Source organism: Kogia breviceps, chromosome 2 (genome assembly GCF_026419965.1).
Source record: "Kogia breviceps isolate mKogBre1 chromosome 2, mKogBre1 haplotype 1, whole genome shotgun sequence".
Lineage (NCBI taxonomy): Eukaryota > Metazoa > Chordata > Mammalia > Artiodactyla > Physeteridae > Kogia > Kogia breviceps.
In genome coordinates this window covers 131,922,248-131,941,126 of record NC_081311.1, presented here as the reverse complement: position 1 = coordinate 131,941,126, position 18,879 = coordinate 131,922,248, and the positions used below count along the sequence as shown (strand labels likewise).

The 18,879-nt window shown below is 32.7% G+C and overlaps 1 protein-coding gene across 12 annotated transcripts in view; it reads right to left on the bottom strand.

The window, feature by feature from the left end:
* The window catches only part of SLC4A10 (solute carrier family 4 member 10), a 303,415-nt gene that overhangs the window by 110,875 nt on the left and 173,661 nt on the right, over positions 1-18,879 (bottom strand). For 6 of the 12 annotated variants that reach the window (XM_067026178.1, XM_067026173.1, XM_067026171.1 and 3 more), the window contains 3 exons: positions 14,624-14,812; positions 4,568-4,659; positions 3,492-3,581 (listed from right to left, as the gene is read on the bottom strand). In XM_067026178.1, the coding sequence (XP_066882279.1) occupies positions 3,492-3,581; positions 4,568-4,659; positions 14,624-14,812 (371 nt within the window). The remainder of the gene's footprint in view (positions 1-3,491; positions 3,582-4,567; positions 4,660-14,623; positions 14,813-18,879) is intronic. The other 6 variants (XM_067026177.1, XM_067026176.1, XM_059052240.2 and 3 more) reach the window with 3 other exon arrangements.

Sequence of the window (18,879 nt, the reverse complement as noted above, 5' to 3'; positions counted from 1 at the left end):
CCGGTCAGATATTTCTTCTGCAAATTTAATGATTTCAGAATATTTTTTCCAAGCAGTTTAAAATGAAAGAAAAATTAAAACTTTTAGGAGGAATACCTTAGGATGTCCATAGCCAGACTTTAGTGACTACATTAAATTTGTTGTTTTCTGAAATCAACACCACAGCACAGCTATTTAGAAGGTTTAAAACTATTTAATTTTCTGTAAGATAAGGGAGCCACAAAACATGAAATCCATTATACGAAGTATACATTTTATCACAAGGATTAAATATAAAAATAATCCACAGTACTCCACTAAAAATATCAAATAGAAGCAATGTTCTATTTAAAGAAAAAGAAAAATATTATAAATTCCAAAGTTTTTAACCTAAAAATTTGCTTCCAAATACAAATTTGTAAGCTCGTAATACCTATACACTATTAGCTCTGTGAGAAAAACATAATAAAGACTTATGGAGATAAGTCTCTCAGAGCCTAAAAAAGTAAACTATTAAGTTTTCCCCCCCTAATAGAAATAACAATTATACAATGTTAATACACTGGAACAAAATTTAAAATGAGAAAATAGCTTTTTAAGAAAAATCTATAATTGATAATCAGTGTGAGTCATATTGGTAATACTTGTCATAACTCTAATGAGAAGTTTAAGTTCAACCTGCCAAAGTTTCTATGAATTCATTTATTTCTTGACAAATGCCATAGCCTTAACTATTAGCGTCTGTACCTCAGGCAGGTGGCAATTATACACATGACTGCTTTAAGATTCAATTTAATTAAATCAAGGAGTACCAGTATGCTAAAATAGCTTAATTTTATAAAAGAAAACACATGGTCCTTACATATTATTTTTTGCATTATACAATACCTAATATATCATTGCTTGATATCTGTTACTGAAAAAATGCATTAAATATACTGAATTTGATTTCAGGATTAGCAAATTTATCTTGATTTAAAATGTAATAAATTATAGTTAAATAATATATATTTAGAGTAGTCATTATATTATACTCATTATATTATTCTTGGATTAGTCATATATTTGGGGGTAATAGATTATATAACATATTATCTAATTATATTATACAATTATATATTATATTATTCCTGGGATAGCCCTGTATATTTGTATTTGTGTTAACATACAATTCATAAAGAACCTTATTTGGCAACCTAACTTTTAATATAACAAAAGAGCACATTTAAGGACCACAGTTTAACCTTTCATAAAACTACAAATATCAAAAACAGCTCTGAGGAATTAGGCTGACCTACAGCCTTAAGAAAGTTTTCAGGTGGACTCAAATACGGAATAAACATAAGGAAATTTTTCTGGTCCTCTGAACAGAATCTTGAAGAAATCAAGCTATACTCTTATGGATCTGGATTTAACTCATGCTTCTGGGGTCTCCAGACCTTTATGCTAAGAAGGAAAAGATGTTTTATTCTGGTTATTTGATACTTAAGCTGTGGATGAGAAACAATTATATCTCTAGGGAACAAGTTTAGACAGAAGATCATGGTGGAACTGGAAGTGTCTGGACAAGCTACACGCTGAGATGTGAAAGAAATACAGATGAGTCTTTAGGGAGAAAGCTTAAGTCTTAAGCTCACTATAGAAAATACAAGAAAAGTAATAGAAATTCCCTGGGGAGAAATCGTCTTGTGACACTAACCAACCAGTGATCTTGAGATTCAGATCTGGGATTCAGCTTTCTCACTTTCTAAATGAGATTTCTAAGGTTTCCTACAATTCTAGGATTTAATAATGCAACTCTTCATATTTCACATATTAAAGATGTATGCAGAAGAGAGTTCTTTCTACACAGAAAATAATGTGGAAGTTTCTTTAAGTCATTTGAAATAAAAGAAATCGCCAACATTTGGGAAATAATAAAATAGCCATCTTCTACCTGTCAGTTTAAAAACATAACACATCTGCTTTTCAAAAGCATTATAGGCATCAACAAACCTGACAGTTCAGATCATATTTTCAAACATTCCTTAAGTGAATAAGTTTGATGGGCCTAACCACTGGAAGGGTTAAAAATATATAGGTTGAATGTAGACAGAACAGAGGATCAAGTCACATGAAATAAAAAAGGACTTTTTTCCCTTAACATCTCAAAATTCTACTGGGGTTTGGAATCTACATATTAAAACTTAAAATATTTAAATAAAGTAATCTGTAGACTAACTGATAGATTCACTTTGATAAATTTACTACCAAACTGAAATCATTAGGCTAAAAAAACCTTAACTCATGTACCTGCAAAATCTGGCACTAAAGTTTGTTTCCATAAGGATGCATTACATTTGTTCTTTCCAAATCCTACTACTCTGTCCTTCCAGGTTATAAGGTAAGAAGTATTTGTTTTTCAAAACAAACCCCCAAAAATCCAGAGCTGAAGGCTTAAATTATATTGAACCTCATAGGATTCACTCAACATGTACATCTCAAACACTGTTCAGGGCACTGGAGATCCAGTGGGTGCCAAAACATATTAAATTCTGGTCTATTGTTTACTTCTGACACTGCTGTTCCCACTGATATCAACAACAACAACAATAATAATAGTAGCCACATTTTATTGAACACCTGCTATAAGCCCAACACTCTGCCAGGCTCTCTCTCTACATTTTCTCACTTAATCTTCCCCCCAAAATTATAAATAGGTATTATTCTTATTTTACAAATGAGAAAGATGAAGTCAGAGAACTCCTCCAAGATTAGATAGCTTATAAATGCTAGAGTTAGGATCCCACGCTCTTTCTCAAAAGCATTTTCTTTCCAATGTGGCATGCTATGGACAGGAGACTAAGAAATATAGATGGTTGGCACTGAGTAGGGGGTTGTAGAAATTTAACTTTCTCATTAAAAACTGGAGCAGTCCAGTGATTTGAAATGCAATAAGAAAGAAAAGGATTAAAGAAAAGAAAATCTATTTTTCACTCTTCTATAGATCAAATTGTTCTAGGAGCCCTGAAAATGAGACTTACTGTCTCCAGTCAGCTATATTCATTTTCTTTCAAATGAATTGAAGCATTTTTGAAGGCTGCAAAACTAGGTCAGACAACTAAAAGCAAAATGATACAGAGGTATAAAATTCAGTGTCAAAGGGTTATATATCCTTTAAAAAAAGGTAAAAGGTAATTATTTGAAAAGATGTGATTTATTATCACTGTTTTTGAGAATGTTCACTGTGCTCTTGTTATACTGTTAATGCCTGCACAAATAAGTATGAAACTTCTTACGTCATTGCTTTTAAGATCCTATTTCAAATGAAGAACATCAGAAATTAAATGTATGGCAGTTTGCGACAATTTTATTCCAACTTGCAGATGAATGAAGATGTAATGCTTTAAAAAGATATTTTTTGGAGAGGAAATGGAATACATTTGAACTGGCTTAATATTTGAATCACATGCCTCCATACAGTGAGATGAGCTTTGAACCACTGTAGAAACAGAGCCCGAGTGTGCCCTCACCTCTCTCTCCTGCTGGTGTGGAGGTCCTTTTTCATGCCTTTGTTTCATCCCACATGGACTAGCATGCCCCTTTTGTTGGCCTCCCAGCCCCTGCGCGCATAATTAACAGACTTAAGCTGGTACACCATGCTCCCACAGAGACTCCACCAGGCACCAGAGGGAGAGCATGCACAGGACTGGACCTAGACCATTTGGGCACTGGCAGAGGGGTTCTGAAACAGCAGCAAGGAGCTGATCGCTATTCATCTTTTCAGAAGCTTGATGCAGGCAACTTCCTATACACTGCCTCCCACTCCCACCTCCTCCCACTGTTACAATCCTTGCACGTGCTAAGGACCTTGTGAAAAACAAATTACTCGGAGTGATTACTGTTTCAGCCACTCAGATAAAGAAAGGTGTTGACTCTCTTTATTTTTGGTCAATATGAAAACTCTTCTTTTCTGATCAAGTGTTAGCTTGCCACAGCCTGCAATAGCACATATAGGATGTCAGGAATTTGCTAAGAAAAGCACATTATTTTCACATGCATTATTTTCTTAGAATACATTCAAATAAATGATTTCATCTGAATTGTCTCCAGTGAGATGGATCCCTCAACAGTCAGTCTTTATTATGTTTTTATTCAAAACTCTGCTCAGTCTTACTATGTTCTAGTGTTTCTTAACACTAATGCCTTTCTCTGAATCACGACAGTGAAGCTTTAAGTTACATGATTTGCTTTCCACAAATAGAGGAAAAATTATTTTGAAAAAAAAAAAACCTAGCAAAAGTTTTAAACAATAAATTTCCGTTAAATTCTCTGTGGAGTCCAGTTATTCTTTTTACTGGAAGAGATGCATCACACCAAGTGGCTGAAACCTGAAGACTATGCATAAAACTTACATGTGTGGTTTTGTGAATAGGCAGAACACTACATGTGAACTTAAATGCTAACATTATCTGTAACAATACCAAGCTTTGGATAAGAAACAAAACAAATGTGCATGCAAAAAAATTGTGTCAACACCTCTTAAAATGGTTGATAATTTCTAGTAATAACTCAGAGGCTTCCTTAAATGAGAGGGAGAAAAGCTTACCTTGCTAAAGTCAACAGTGCTGTTTTCCCTGCTCACATCATTCTTATTCTCAACACAGGCCGGAGCCGACTGAGGAGAAACAACCTGACCTGCTAAAAGAGATTGTTATTACAGAATACAAACAATCACTTACATAATTCTAGACATATTGAGGGAAATATGAATTAAACTAAACCAACATAGGTTTCTTAATGAAGTAAGCACGAAGGGTCAATACAAATAGATATATATAAATACAAATATTCTTATTTGTCAGTTACAGATAGAAACGGGAGAATTCAGTCAAGAAAATGTAAACTAATTCTCAGATTAAGACTATAACTAAGTAGTTATTCTTTATGAAGAAAGAACATCTACAAAAAGATTTTAATCTAATCATGGTTTTGAAACATCAGTGATTTCTAAATTTTATCCAAAACTATTGGGCTATATATGTATATGTATATGTGTATATATGACAAGATAGACATCTCTTATGATTTAAGCTCAGACTGAAGAATTTTAAATGTAATGTTGTTTTTTAAAGGGCGAATATTTATGTGAAAAGTACATAGCATATTTATAGCTTCTACTGCATCTGAAAAAACAAACCAAAGAGAAAAAATTCTTTGACAACAAATTTTAGAGATTTTGATATGAGAGGTTCAGTTAGAAATACCTTTACCTCACATACTATGAATACTGTGAATATGATATTATGCTTCTCACTATTCAGTTGTGTAAGCATACTGATATTGGTCTGTATGACAAGAGATCAATAAATTTGAATTGTATTTGTTTTCCATTAACACTAACCAGCAACTTAATTATTTTGTAGTCTTTTCCCCATTATAAGAAAGATTATGATGTCAGTTAAGTGGACAGTACAGCTGAGAATGTGACAACAGCTAACCAAGGGTAATTACATTCTATTATTCACTAAATATGAAACAGTCTTTTCAATAACAACTTATATGAAATCTGTCCATATTTAGCAATTAAATTATAAAAATTAACGATGCTTGCTTAATTTCACATGTATCTCTCTTTTCCCTAACCTGTCTCCAACCTCACTTGTTACTTTTACTGTGATACAAGTAATGACAACCCAGCTTTGAAGCCTTGACCATATTTTATAACCATAACTCAGTGACTCAAAAATACTGCTCTCATTCTCATCTGTCTTCGATGGGAATATTTTCTCTTCTCTCTGCCTAGGTCTTCGACCTGCCTAAATCCCAACTTTATTCCAAGTTTACCTTTAGTTTCATCTTCTCCAATTACTGAATTTCTCTAAACTGCTAGTGTATATACAAATACCTCTTCTTTAAATTCTCTTGAAATCCACTTATCCTTTGTTAACTAGAATTTAAGTGTGACTTAAAACACTGATAATTTACTTTCAAATATTACTATAATTTGGCTTTTTGAACTATTAAGCCTCTCAGGCAGGGGTCATTTATTAATAGGTACAATTTTTTTATGGTTTAAAATTGTTATATTGCCAGAGAGTAATGGGCTTAAGATTCTTCTAAAATTTAAATATTTCACTGCTTTCACTAAACAAAGTAAAATAATACATTTGGTGAAGATTTTTCAAATGATTTTAAAAGCAAATTCACCTTAAACCATGTACACAAATTATTATTATTATTATTTTAGGATATTCTGCTCTTTTGTGACCTATAGGGGAGGTGTCTTACCCTAGACTATGAGAGGGAGTTCAGTTCAGTAGAATTGATCATTGACCCTACATGATACAGCACTTCTATAAATGACATAGATTTAGAACATAAAAATCTGAGAGTAATACAAACTAAACAATTTCTAAAGTGACACATCTATCAATATAAAGTATAATTTTATAAGTATATAAAAGTTATAATTTTTAAAATTTTATAATTTTAAATTTTTTAAACATTGGAGTATAATTTAAACATTGGAGTATAATTGCAACACAAATTCTGATTACAGTGAATTCCAAAAAAATATATATTAACTTTAGAGAAGTGACAGACTTAAGCTGCACCAGTTATTTTCATTCTCCCATTTCTAACTGCAGCGTGCAGCTATGACTGTGAACTGTTCATTAGCAGCCATTTAATTGATCATTCTCAAAATAATAACTGTAGTTTTAAAAAAAACCTTTTACATAAGGCATTTGTGCTACTAACAGATGTCTTCAATCACCAGTTTCACATCATTTCTCCATATTTTCATGAGTTAGAACATTAGATATATTTAAACCTAAATTTACTGAATGTTCTGTAAAATTGAACAGTGAAATTCAAGGCATGGCTAAATTAAATAAACATATATCTGCTTTCTTATAATAACTTATTTCATGTGATATAAAACTACATGGAAGAACAATTATTTAACTCAATCAGCAAACATACAAAAATAGTCAACCCAGTACAAACTCATCAACTTTGAAGAGATTTCATTGGATAGAAAGTATGCTGTAACTTAAAATTTGAAGAAATTGGATAGTCTATATTTTCACATATATACTTTAAAAGCAGAATATTTCATAAATTACCTTCAGCCCATGAGATATGTTTAAAACATTGGCACTTGTATTTCCTCTTGTAAGTATTAATATATTTGAGATTTATTGTTAAATGCTATTCTTGTTCTGAAAATTTTACAAAATATTACCTCATAAAGCTGATAATCAGGAAGGGATTTGAAAAATATTTTCTATGACTATTTTAAGTGATATGGATAATGACCTAGTGGAGAGTATTTAACTAGCAGGAGATATATGAGATGACAGAAATTTCCCTGTTAGTTCTAGATCCTAGGTATGTGCATAGAATGTATCCTAATACAGGAAAAAAGCATAAAAACTACCAGCCTATGCCATAGGAATATAAACCACAAGTTTGACATCTCTTATATTTCAGAGATAATAGTTAAATGTTAGTAAATATTAGTAGTTAAATACATTTAATCTCATCAAAGTTTAAAAAGTACTCCAAGGGCTTCCCTCGTGGTGCAGTGGTTGAGAGTCCGCCTGCCGATGCAGGGGACACGGGTTCGTGCCCCGGTCCGGGAAGATCCCACATGCCGCGGAGCGGCTGGGCCGGTGAGCCATGACCGCTGAGCATGCGTGTCCGGAGCCTGTGCTCCGCAGCGGGAGAGGCCACAACAGTGAGACGCCCGCGTACAGAAAAAAAAAAAAAAAAAAAAAGTACTCCAAATCTTATTTCTCAATGTGTATGTTAATTTGTTAAAATGAAACAACACATATTAAATGTGTATACTTTCAAGGCAGTAACTGAAAAGCTGAAAAATGCATAGGTATTATTATTTAAAAATTAAACTGAGAGGTTTGGTTTGGGTTATTTTGAAAAACTTGAAGTCTTTAAACAAAGCTTAAAATTTTATTTGCTCCATCTACCTACCTACCTACCTACCTACCTACCTACCTACCTACTTATCCATCTAAAGCCTAAACATGAATTATAGTCTAACTACTGGAAATTTCATAAATTAAATAATTTTTTATAATTCTGTTATCAACTATAATCTTTTTCTGTCTAAACACTGATTTCTTTAGTTTAGTCCAGTTATCACTGCCTTTCAGAAGAAGGTGATGGGCTTAGATTTCAAAATGATTTTCATTAACTCAAATACTATTACATAAGAGGAATCAGTAAATTTAGGTTTTGAAAGGGCATCTCATTTTCTCATTGATATCTAAAACAATACTAGCTCATAGAAGACAATTTTCAGATACAGGATTTTACATTCAGCCAGAAAGTGAGTATGTGTCCTAAAAGGATAACAAAGAATTTGCTAGCATTTTCCCCCCTCCAAGACAAAATAGTATAAAGTTAGGATTTAGAATTCCCATATATGTGTAGAAGTTTTATGAATGCTATTTTTTATGATAATTTTTCAAATCAATATGCCACAATGCTTTTGAACATACATATTTTTGCCTATTTCTTTATATTACCTTCACTATGCCCACTCATCACTGTCTGTAATAATATATTCTATAAGTAAATATTGCAATTTTTAATCACATCTGTTAATATCTAAATAACTTTGAGACATTAAGATGATTATCCAAAAGGAGACATTTATTAACTTAAAACTTTATTATATTCAGGCTAAATTATTCAAAAACTCATGAAAATTGGACACTATTATTATTAATTGAGACATGTTCATGACTATTTGAATGTAAACATTTGAGAAACCTAACATCATCCTTATATATTTACCATATATTTTAATTTTTCCAACCTTTTAAACTCAAAGAGTTCACCATCTTAAATCCAAAATTCCAATATTTATTATACATCTTATCAATTAAAGTGCATATTATATAGTATTCATATCAGCAACTGCTTGAGTTAATTTTCCTTTGAGTCATGAATTCATTTATTCCTCTGGACCTCCATGTAGGGATCATATATAAGTTAGATAAAAAGTTATTATAGGCCATGTACTTTTCCAAGGCAAATCATAAAAGATTTGGACAAGCACAGGAGGAAACTGAGAGTAATTCAAGCAACCTCTAACTAGAAAATGGAAGCTCTGCTTTTCCTCTTGTTACACAAAAAATTTTTCACCAAGTCCATTGCAAAACTGGCAGAGTCATTTCCCTCATCATAAAGTTGTGGGGGGAGCATGAGACTGTGTCAGAATTACTGTTTTCTACTTTAAGTAGTGTTACTATCATTAAAGCATCTCAGTATTGAAAGAACCATAAATATATTCTCAAAAAATGTATTAAAATTACATTAATTCAAGTCCTTATAGTTTTCTTCCTCTTTAAATAAATTACATATATAAGTATTATAAAACAGCAGCTTTTAAATTTCTATTTAGCCAAATTCAAATCAATAGGAGAATAAGATATCACTGAAGTATATCAGTATTTGCTACTGCTTAATCCACTGAAAATCATGTGTAATAGAAGGAAACTGGGATGAAGACATGGAGGTACATTACTATTAACCTAGAGACCAAGCTGGTTTACACTACCTCAGAAACCTTCAACGCATTTAGAGTACCCAAAGGGTAGGAGATGAGGGAGGTACAGAGATGAGATGAGCCTGTTAGAGACAGACACAAGACAGAGCAAAATAAAGAAATATAAAAATGAATGACAAAGTTACATACATGTGTAACAATACATTTATTCATGGGAATAGAAAACAAGAAGAAAGAAAGGCTAAATATTTAGAAAATGTTGATTAGGTCAGCTATACTTCAAAAACATGAAAGTATGCACACAATTAAAGTTGGACAAAAACTGGTATGCCTGAAAATAATTAATGTAAGATAAGAAATAACAAGTTTAAACACATCATACTAGAAATATTTTTGCTGTTAAGACTTAGTCTTGAGATTCCAAAACTCAGTAGCAACAATACAGTCTCTCAACAGACCCACCAGCTGTGTCAACAATGTCATCCTGATATTTTTTTGGAACAATGAAAAACACCTTTATTATATAATGTTTAATTCTATCATCTACATGAGTTTTTTAATATTTTCTTTCAAGTAATTCTAAGAATTATTATTTGAGCTTTTTTTTCTTCAAGATAGAACATTATAAGGAATACTTTTTAAACGCTTGACATCTTATTTATGAGACCACAGTATTTAAAAAATAAGACAGCATATAAATATCTAAACACACATAAAACATTGTACATCTGAAAATTTTAGAAGTACCGCATTTGTCAAAAGACGCAATTATAAAGCCATAAAACTGATATTCAAAAGCCATAAATAAAAATCATTCACAATACAGAAGTGTACATTACTTTAAGGGCTAAAATCTATGCAGGCCTAAAGAGTCAAGTCATCCCATCCTTGCAAATCTAAATGTTCTCCAGTAACCTATAGTTTTGAAAGTCAGTCAGAGCCCTTCTGCTCTGTAACTCCTTTTAAGATCTTAAATAAAAGGGACAACTGGAAAGTACTCAGAATAGGTGAGAGAAAAGATATGTGATGGAAAAGAAATAGAGTTAGAATTATTAGGAAAGGAAACAGTGGAATGAAGACACCCTACACCTAAGGAAACTGAGTCTTAAGTTATTTTTTTTAATGTAAAGGTTATCAAAAGTATAATAATATTTTAGAGTAGACTTGTAAGCCAAAGTCTCAAATACAATTGAATGTATGACTTAAATGATGAATACAAATACTGGTATATCTTGCTTTCTAGATCATTAAAAACAAAAGTCTTATTTTTATTTTAGAAAGTCCTTCTAGTTTCAAGAAATTATTCAAATATTCTTGATATATTTAAGTACTTTCCACAACATCCTTTTCAGAGTTCTAATGTTAAAGAAGATATGATTTTTCTATTATTTTTTTGCTGTTGCTTTGCCAAATATAACTATCACTCTTTATTGAAACATCAGAATCAAACACTTAATTCTCACAGTTTTGATGCTTAATGAAACGTGAAAGTTAAACACAGCATGGTGGCATTAAAAATGCCTGGTGAATCCATAGCATCAGGCATCTTAGCCCTTAAGAGAATGTGCAGTACACCAAGAAACAAATTATACAAAATAGTTAAGCTAGCATATTTGGAGGAGCAATTAACAAATTATCACAAATCACTAAAAATGTAATGAACAAAATAGTGCAGATGGAGGAGAGGAGCAAGAAAATCACTATCTTGTAAATCTAATCTATAAAATGGGAAAGAACCCATTTGGTCTTCAGATTGAAATATCTGAATGTTTAACCCTTGGGACTACTACCAAGGTATCATGTTCAAGGAACAGGTCAACTAAGGAAGTAGAAACTTTATTCTATATGACTCTTTTAGAGTTCTGTATATAAGCATCAGTTTGTTTTCTGAGGGAATTTCAATTGTTTCATTTCCAAAGTAAAAGGTATATTAAACAAGAGGGGGCTTATTTCTATCCCTATGCTTTGTAAGGAAAATGTTTTCTGTTTTCAAGTATCTAGAAGATACTCACTCTATTTAATTCCTAGTCTATAATCTTAATTTTAAAAACAGGTCAGTTTTTGCCTGATATACTCTATTGAAGAGGTTTTTTTTAATAATGAGAATATTATTTTTACCATTTTGGATGTATTGAAATCCTTCTGTATCTCTCTGTACTACTGCACAAAAAAATTAAATCTCTACTGCATATTTTGAAGCAGAATGTCAAATCTATATTTACAGCTATGAATTTTGATTTGTTTGTTTATCTAGAGTTTATCAGTTGTTAGAGTTCATAAGTAGATTGAGAACTTTAGTAATAAAGGTCTTTCACACTTCTTTTCACTTCTGGATAGGAGATTTATTTCTAAATTGGTGAAGTCTATTCACATTTTCAGAATTCTTAACACACATAATTATGCAAAGTGTGTGAGGAAGCAAAACAGAGTCACAAGGAGGTGTAATAAGCCTAGGCTTAGGAAACCACTTCTGACAGCATACTCTACAACAATACTTAATTGGATATATGAATCTTATTAGAAATGTTTCCAAGTTTTTATTACCCTAATGTATGCCTCAAAAGGATCTGTATGTGTTCAGATAAAGGCTGATTGTACAGATGGTGACAGAATCACTTCAGAACTACTCATATTCTAGTTTTCAGAAAAACTAAGCAATTGCCTGAATAAGACAAAAAGTAGGCTCTCAGAAAAACTCTGGGGACTTCCCTGGTAGCATAGTGGTTAAGAATCTGCCTGCCATGCAGGGGACACGGGTTCAAGCCTTGGTCCGGGAAGATCCCATATGCCGCGTAGCAGCTAAGCCCGTGCACCACAACTACTGAGCCTGCGCTCTAGAGCCTGCGAGCCACAACTACTGAGCCCTCATGCCACGATTACTGAAGCCCGCGCCCCTAGAGCCCGTGCTCTGCAACAGGAGAAGCTCCCGTGATAAGAAGCACGTGTACCGCAACGAAGAGTAGCCCCCGCTCGCCACAACTAGAGAAAGACCACATGCAGCAACGAAGACCAAACACAGCCAAAAATAAATAAATTAATTTTTAAAAAAAGAAAAACTCTGTATCTGTATGTATCTATATGTGGACTTTATGATTTAAAGCTATAATTCTGTCACCTCTTATGTTTAACGAAAGTTTAGAGCTGTAACAAGCAGTGTGTCCAGGTCTACATGACATTACAAAAAATAATTTATCCAGTGAATTCAGTACCGTCTTCCCTCCAAAAACATAATGCAATAAAATCATTTGATAGTAAACGTTATCCCCAGTGAAATTTGAGATATACAGCTAGTTCACAACCCCCAATCCTTGCATCTTTGAATAAACACATAACATTCTCATAGACATATATTTTATGGTATGATTTCCAGTAAAGGTAATGAAATAAAGGCAGAAGTTTATTTTTATAAAATGTGCTTGCATTCATAGAGATTTAGTTAATGAGAATATTTTAATAAGGTCTTTAGAATCACATAGACATAAGTCCATAGTCAAAATTAGTAAATATCTTAATCTGTTTTCTCAATATCATCATATCAAATAAATGCTAGTATTGTAAGCATAATAAAAGTACTATATTTATAATAAGTTTCAGAATATAAAAGCTTCATTTTATTATTTGTGATGCACTTTTCATGTATAACATATTTTAAAGCAAACTGTGATTTAGAATATGAATATATTTTAAATATATGATGTAATTCAAAGCAAGTTATAAATCCTCAAAATATCCAGTGGGATCTACAAATACAAGTTTGTATATACCGTAAAGCACTCATAACACTTTTATTGAACTTAATATATGCGCAACTACGGAGTCTTCAGCATAACAACAATTTACACATTCAGTCATTGAAGGGTTTTTAAAAAAATCAAATGAGTATTTCAAAAATTATTTTGCCATTTAGAACTAGTTCTGTGTTCTGAGACAACAGTACATCTAACCATCTTAATTGATTTATTAAAGTATTTCTTCTACTTGTGTACATTTGATTCAGTAGTATGAAAACTGGTAAAAAATTCCCATATAAAGCAGAATCTGAAAAAACCTCATTTTCATGCATTTGTATATAAAGCATCTCTGAAGCCTTTGAAAATAGGAGTGAAATTACATAAAGTCCATGCTGTCAATACACATGCTTAGTCTATTTGTGGAAATCGGAGTCTTTCTAGTAAAAACATTTGAAATTACTTTTCATTAATTTGTATCTTTTAAAACTGGGAACTTTCATAGCTAGCGGAAGTATAACCAATTCATATCATCCTCATGATAACTTCATTTTCCTTCACAAGACTGATGGAAAGGATGAATGATAAGAGATTTCTAAGCAACTTCCTTAATGTAAAAGATGAAGGGTCAAATGGATGCAAAGAGAGAACAAAATACAGAAGAAAGGATAAAACAATCAGAAACACTGTTTTTGCTTCATGATTGCCAAGAAGTAAGTCATGAATGACTGCTAGAAAACAATGGTTGTTTTCTATCAATTCTTTTAATGGTTGTTTACTATCAAATGATAATGGCTCATCTATGTTGGTGAGCCAAGATGGTAAGTGCGGTGGCTCCATGGACATTGATGATGTAGTACTGCAAAGAGCAATGAGCCCATGAACAAGAAATCAGGCTTAATATATGTAGAGACACAAGTAATGCACTAGCTGCTCTTTTCAACTGTAATCTAGAAAGGGATTTGTTGACCATGAGCAACATGAAGCCAATATCTTTTTTTCCACAATCACTAAACGCTGATCATTATTCATTTTAACTAAAAGACCTTACGTCAAAGCATTGCATTACATTCTCAAGCTATGAGACAAAGACTAGAGACTTATGTGTGATGCAATTGACACTCAGTTTATGTTTGCTACATTTGAGTGTATAACTTCTTATTAGATAAAATTTCCCTTGCATTCTTTCATGAGCCTTTCAGGAAACTTTAAATCTTTGTTAATAAAATTTCTGCAATTTGATGCCTGATAATAAAACAATACATGAATATGAAAAGAAACAATTCTACCACAACAATCTGAATTTCAATAGATCATTTTCAAGTAAGATGTTTTAAAGGACTTTGATATTTCAGACAACTATAATAAACGATGAGTACAATAAAGAAATATTTACCATTTTTATCCATGGAATTTGGTTCTGATTGTTTCTTGCCAATATCAGCAAAGGAACGAACAATGGGAATCCTATTGGTGAGTTTTTTCTGATTCTGGTGGTGATGCTGTTTCATCAGTGCCTCATGGACCCTGTGGCGTACATCATCATTGAGCTGACCTGAGCTCACTTGTTGATCAAGGACCATATCTGAAGAGTGAAGGCAGAAAGAAAATGAGCACAGATTTCCTGTAATGTAGTGAACTCAGTAGTGAACCACTGAGTCCAAATATGCATACCCTAGATAATATTATTCCTCTTAGAATAGGAATGAATTTCTTTAAAAAAATCTCTAAGTTTGGTCTTAGAAACAGAAGTTTGTCTTTCTTTGTAGAAATGCTACACAAGAAAGATTTGGGAAAATAAACCATTCTTTTTTTTTTTTTTTTTTGCGGTATGTGGGCCTCTCACTGTTGTGGCCTCTCCCTTTGCGGAGCACAGGCTCCGGACGCGCAGGCCTAGTGGCCGTGGCTCACGGACTTAGTTGCTCTGCGGCATGTGGGATCTTCCCGGACCGGGGCACGAACCCGTGTCTCCTGCATCGGCAGGCGGATTCTCAACCACTGCGCCACCAGGGAAGCCCTAAACCATTCATTTTTAAATATGTAATGATCTTATGGAGTTTTATTTTTCAAACAGGAATAGTTGTATCGAGAACAAAGTGCTTTATATTCTCCATTATTCACACTGACAAGAGGGAATAGTATCAGGAGTAATATAAATATAATTAGCATGTTTAAAATTTAAAAGTCTCATACATATATTTTAATATGGTTTTCCTCCCTTTTTCTAGTAAAGAATAATTTCCATGTTTCTTCCTTAAGTCCATCAGTTAAAATCTGATGCAAGGAGGTTTAGGCAACTACCTAGCTGGTTGCATTTGGAGAGTAAACAGTTCTTTCACATTAATATAAAGTCAGTCCTCTCAAACCTTCCTTGATAATGTGTTTATATTTTAGAAAACCTTCTATACCCATAAAACAAAGAATAAAAGGTGAGATTTCAGAAGGTTATTAGCTAAGCAAATTGATATTTACTACATGTGTCAGAAATGCCTATAAAATGAGTAGATGAGTTCTTGGTAATATAAAGATCACCTCAATAAACCTCAGTGTAATTAATCTGCTTTCATATGATCAAATATTAACTCTATTTGATTTTCTGAGGTGCTAACTCCTTATGTAAAGCAGATTACAATGCATTGTCTCCCACTGCCCCACTGAGTACACTGAAGATTTGAAAATTAGCAGAATCCTCCTTTCCAAACAATGTTTTCCTTCAGTTTGAAAAGGAAATGACTGGGGAAACAGACTTAGATCACTGTCCCACATTCCAGCTGTGTGGCCTTGTAAAGTTGAATAGTCGCAGTGTCCTTATTTCTAAGACAGAGGTAATAGCTATCTCATAACGGCATTGTTGCCAGGACATAAGGCACCTAATGCACTGATTGGAATATTGAGGCCCTCCGTAAATATTTCCCAGTACAAGATTTTCTTTGCAATTTCCTTTGAGTAGGTTATGGGTTCATGGTTTAAATTTTTTGCCAGTTTTAAATCATTTATCTGTATTTTATAATAGTATATCAAGCAGAGGCAAAGTTGGATTTATCAATAACAGAAAACCCAAATCAAACTATCTAAAACAATACATTTCACTGGCTTACATAACAGAAAAATCAAAGTTAGGTTGGATTTAACTCCATTTCTCTGTGATTTTGTCAGCTTCCCCCTCCTCGAGGTGTGAGCTTTAACCTCAGGCTATTTTCCTTATGGTCATAAGGTGGCTGCTGCAACAAGGAGATACACATCTTTGTTCATATCAGAGATTCTTTGCCTTTTTGTGACTTTTTCTTAAAAGAAATGCCCTTTTCCCCCTACCCAGGAACAATTCTAAGCTCAACTGACATAGTCCAGTCTATGCTGAGCCAATCACTGACAAAGAAGATGGGATCCCTAGTTGGCTTAGACAAATCAAGAACTGCCCTTCACTGTGGAGTCATTTCCCTAAACCAGAGGTAGACAAACTTTTTCTGTAATGGGCCAGATAATAAATATTTTAGGCTTTGCAGGCCATACAATCTCTGTCACAACTACTCCACTCCATTTTTATAGCATGAAAGTAGCCATAGACAACACGTACACAAATACCATAATTGTGTTTCAATAAAACTTTTTTATGGATACTAAAATTTGAATTTATTATAATTTTCATGTTGCAAAATATTGATTTTCTTTTTATTATTTTTCAGTCATATAAAATATAATAACCATTCTTAGCTCACATGCCTAACAAAATCAGGCAGTGGCCATATTTGCACATAGAGCATAATTTGCCAACTTTGCTCTATCACTTGGCTGTTTACGATGGAAAGAGGTAGAATGCATGTCTGGGAATCAGCCATAATGTCCACTATAATTACCTCCTAAGTCTCTTCCAGTTCTGAAAATGTATGATAGTATAGAATATTTAAACTTATATCTCAGTTTTTTGGAGATCAGTAGTTATAAAACCCTTGGGTTAATTTGAAATAAAGGAAATGATAAATTTATCAACATACATGACTTTACACTGCAACCTTGCTAAGATGGAAAAATGTATATAAAATATGCATTATATACTTCATAATAGGAGTTGTAAAGTAGATTATTCAGACACCAAAAGGATATCATCATACAACAGTTTAATCTGTAAGACATGATATGTATCCCCAGTTCAATATTCTAATCAGAATAAAAATTAATCATGTAATAAAACATGCACATGGTTATAGTTTTTCATTTTATCAAAGCACAATCTTCCCAGGCCTAAGCACTAAGAAAAATAAGTTACTAGCTTCAAAGTTTTTCAGAGATAAGGTCTTTATATAAAACAGTTACATAAGATAAAGTAAATAGAAAAGAACACTCATCTGTTCATTAGTCACAGAAATACATAGTAAACTCCTCTAAGGTATAACATGACCAAGCAATGTCTTAATCAACTGGAAAAGTTAATCAACTTGCTTAAGAATATAACTTATGCTAAGGTGAAATTTAAGTATCAAAGGAAGTGTGATTCACTAATCACTTACATTGTTCTCTTTACCACTGTAATATACATTAGTATTAACCTTGAAAAGTAAGAAAGGATAACGGGCCATAATGGCTTTAGGCCCAGAGTCAAGACCAACAATCTCAGCAGGCTATGATGCCTAAATAATACAGTCCAGCCTGCCAAAGCTCAATGCCAGGATCTGGATGATAAGAGAAGAAGCAAGAAGAAAAGGGATAAATCGGTCACAGTATTCTAGCATTAAACAGGCTCCAGAAAAACTAGCAGCATTTGTGTAGAAAAACCTCAGAAAGGAAAAAATACTTTTCATCCTAATCAGGCAATTATTTTATCATGATCAATCCATTTTGACTATTGAACGAAAGCCTCTAGAGACCATGAGATTTCACAGACTCTGTATAAATCTCCACCTCTTTAAAGATGATCATATAATTGCTTTGTCTTAAAAATCCATTGTCTTCAAAGATGCTGGGGGAGAAGTGGGCAATAGGGGGTTCTAAATTTTACAGTTTGGTTGACACTACTAACAGGAGTGTATGTAATAAAAATGTAAACTACCATAAGAAAACTTACTTTCCAGACCAAGGATGGTAATAGCATAGGCATTAAAATATATATATATATGGCTATTAACATACTCCCAAATCTTCAGATTATATTCAGTGGAGCAAACTATGGATTTTTCCTTTGATGAAAGATTTTAAACAACAAGAGTTGTTTTAATGAGTTGAGAATGATGATTGTTAATCTGTCCATGGTACTAACTTTGGTTTGATTTTAATATCTTACCCTCACTGACAGCAGTAGGTTAAAGTAGACACACTACAGAGGTAATATTTCCATTATTAATCTTTACAGTGCTGAATTTAAAAGAGATTAACATAAACCGTAAAATTTCCTATAATTTATATGAATATAATTGAGAAGCATTTTTAATACAATTAATCGCCATATCAGAATAAATCAGGATAAGAAAATATATCTGGAGAATTTTGGATTTGAAAAGTTAAGTAATATTTTGAAGGAAAAAGTTTAAATTTATTCTGAGTTCCTTAAAGCACTGGGAAATAGACACTTTTAAATTAACTTTATCCAAAAGAAAATCCTACTTTAATTACACCAGAAATTCTTGACAGACCTGCCAGATACAAATGGGATTTTCTCCT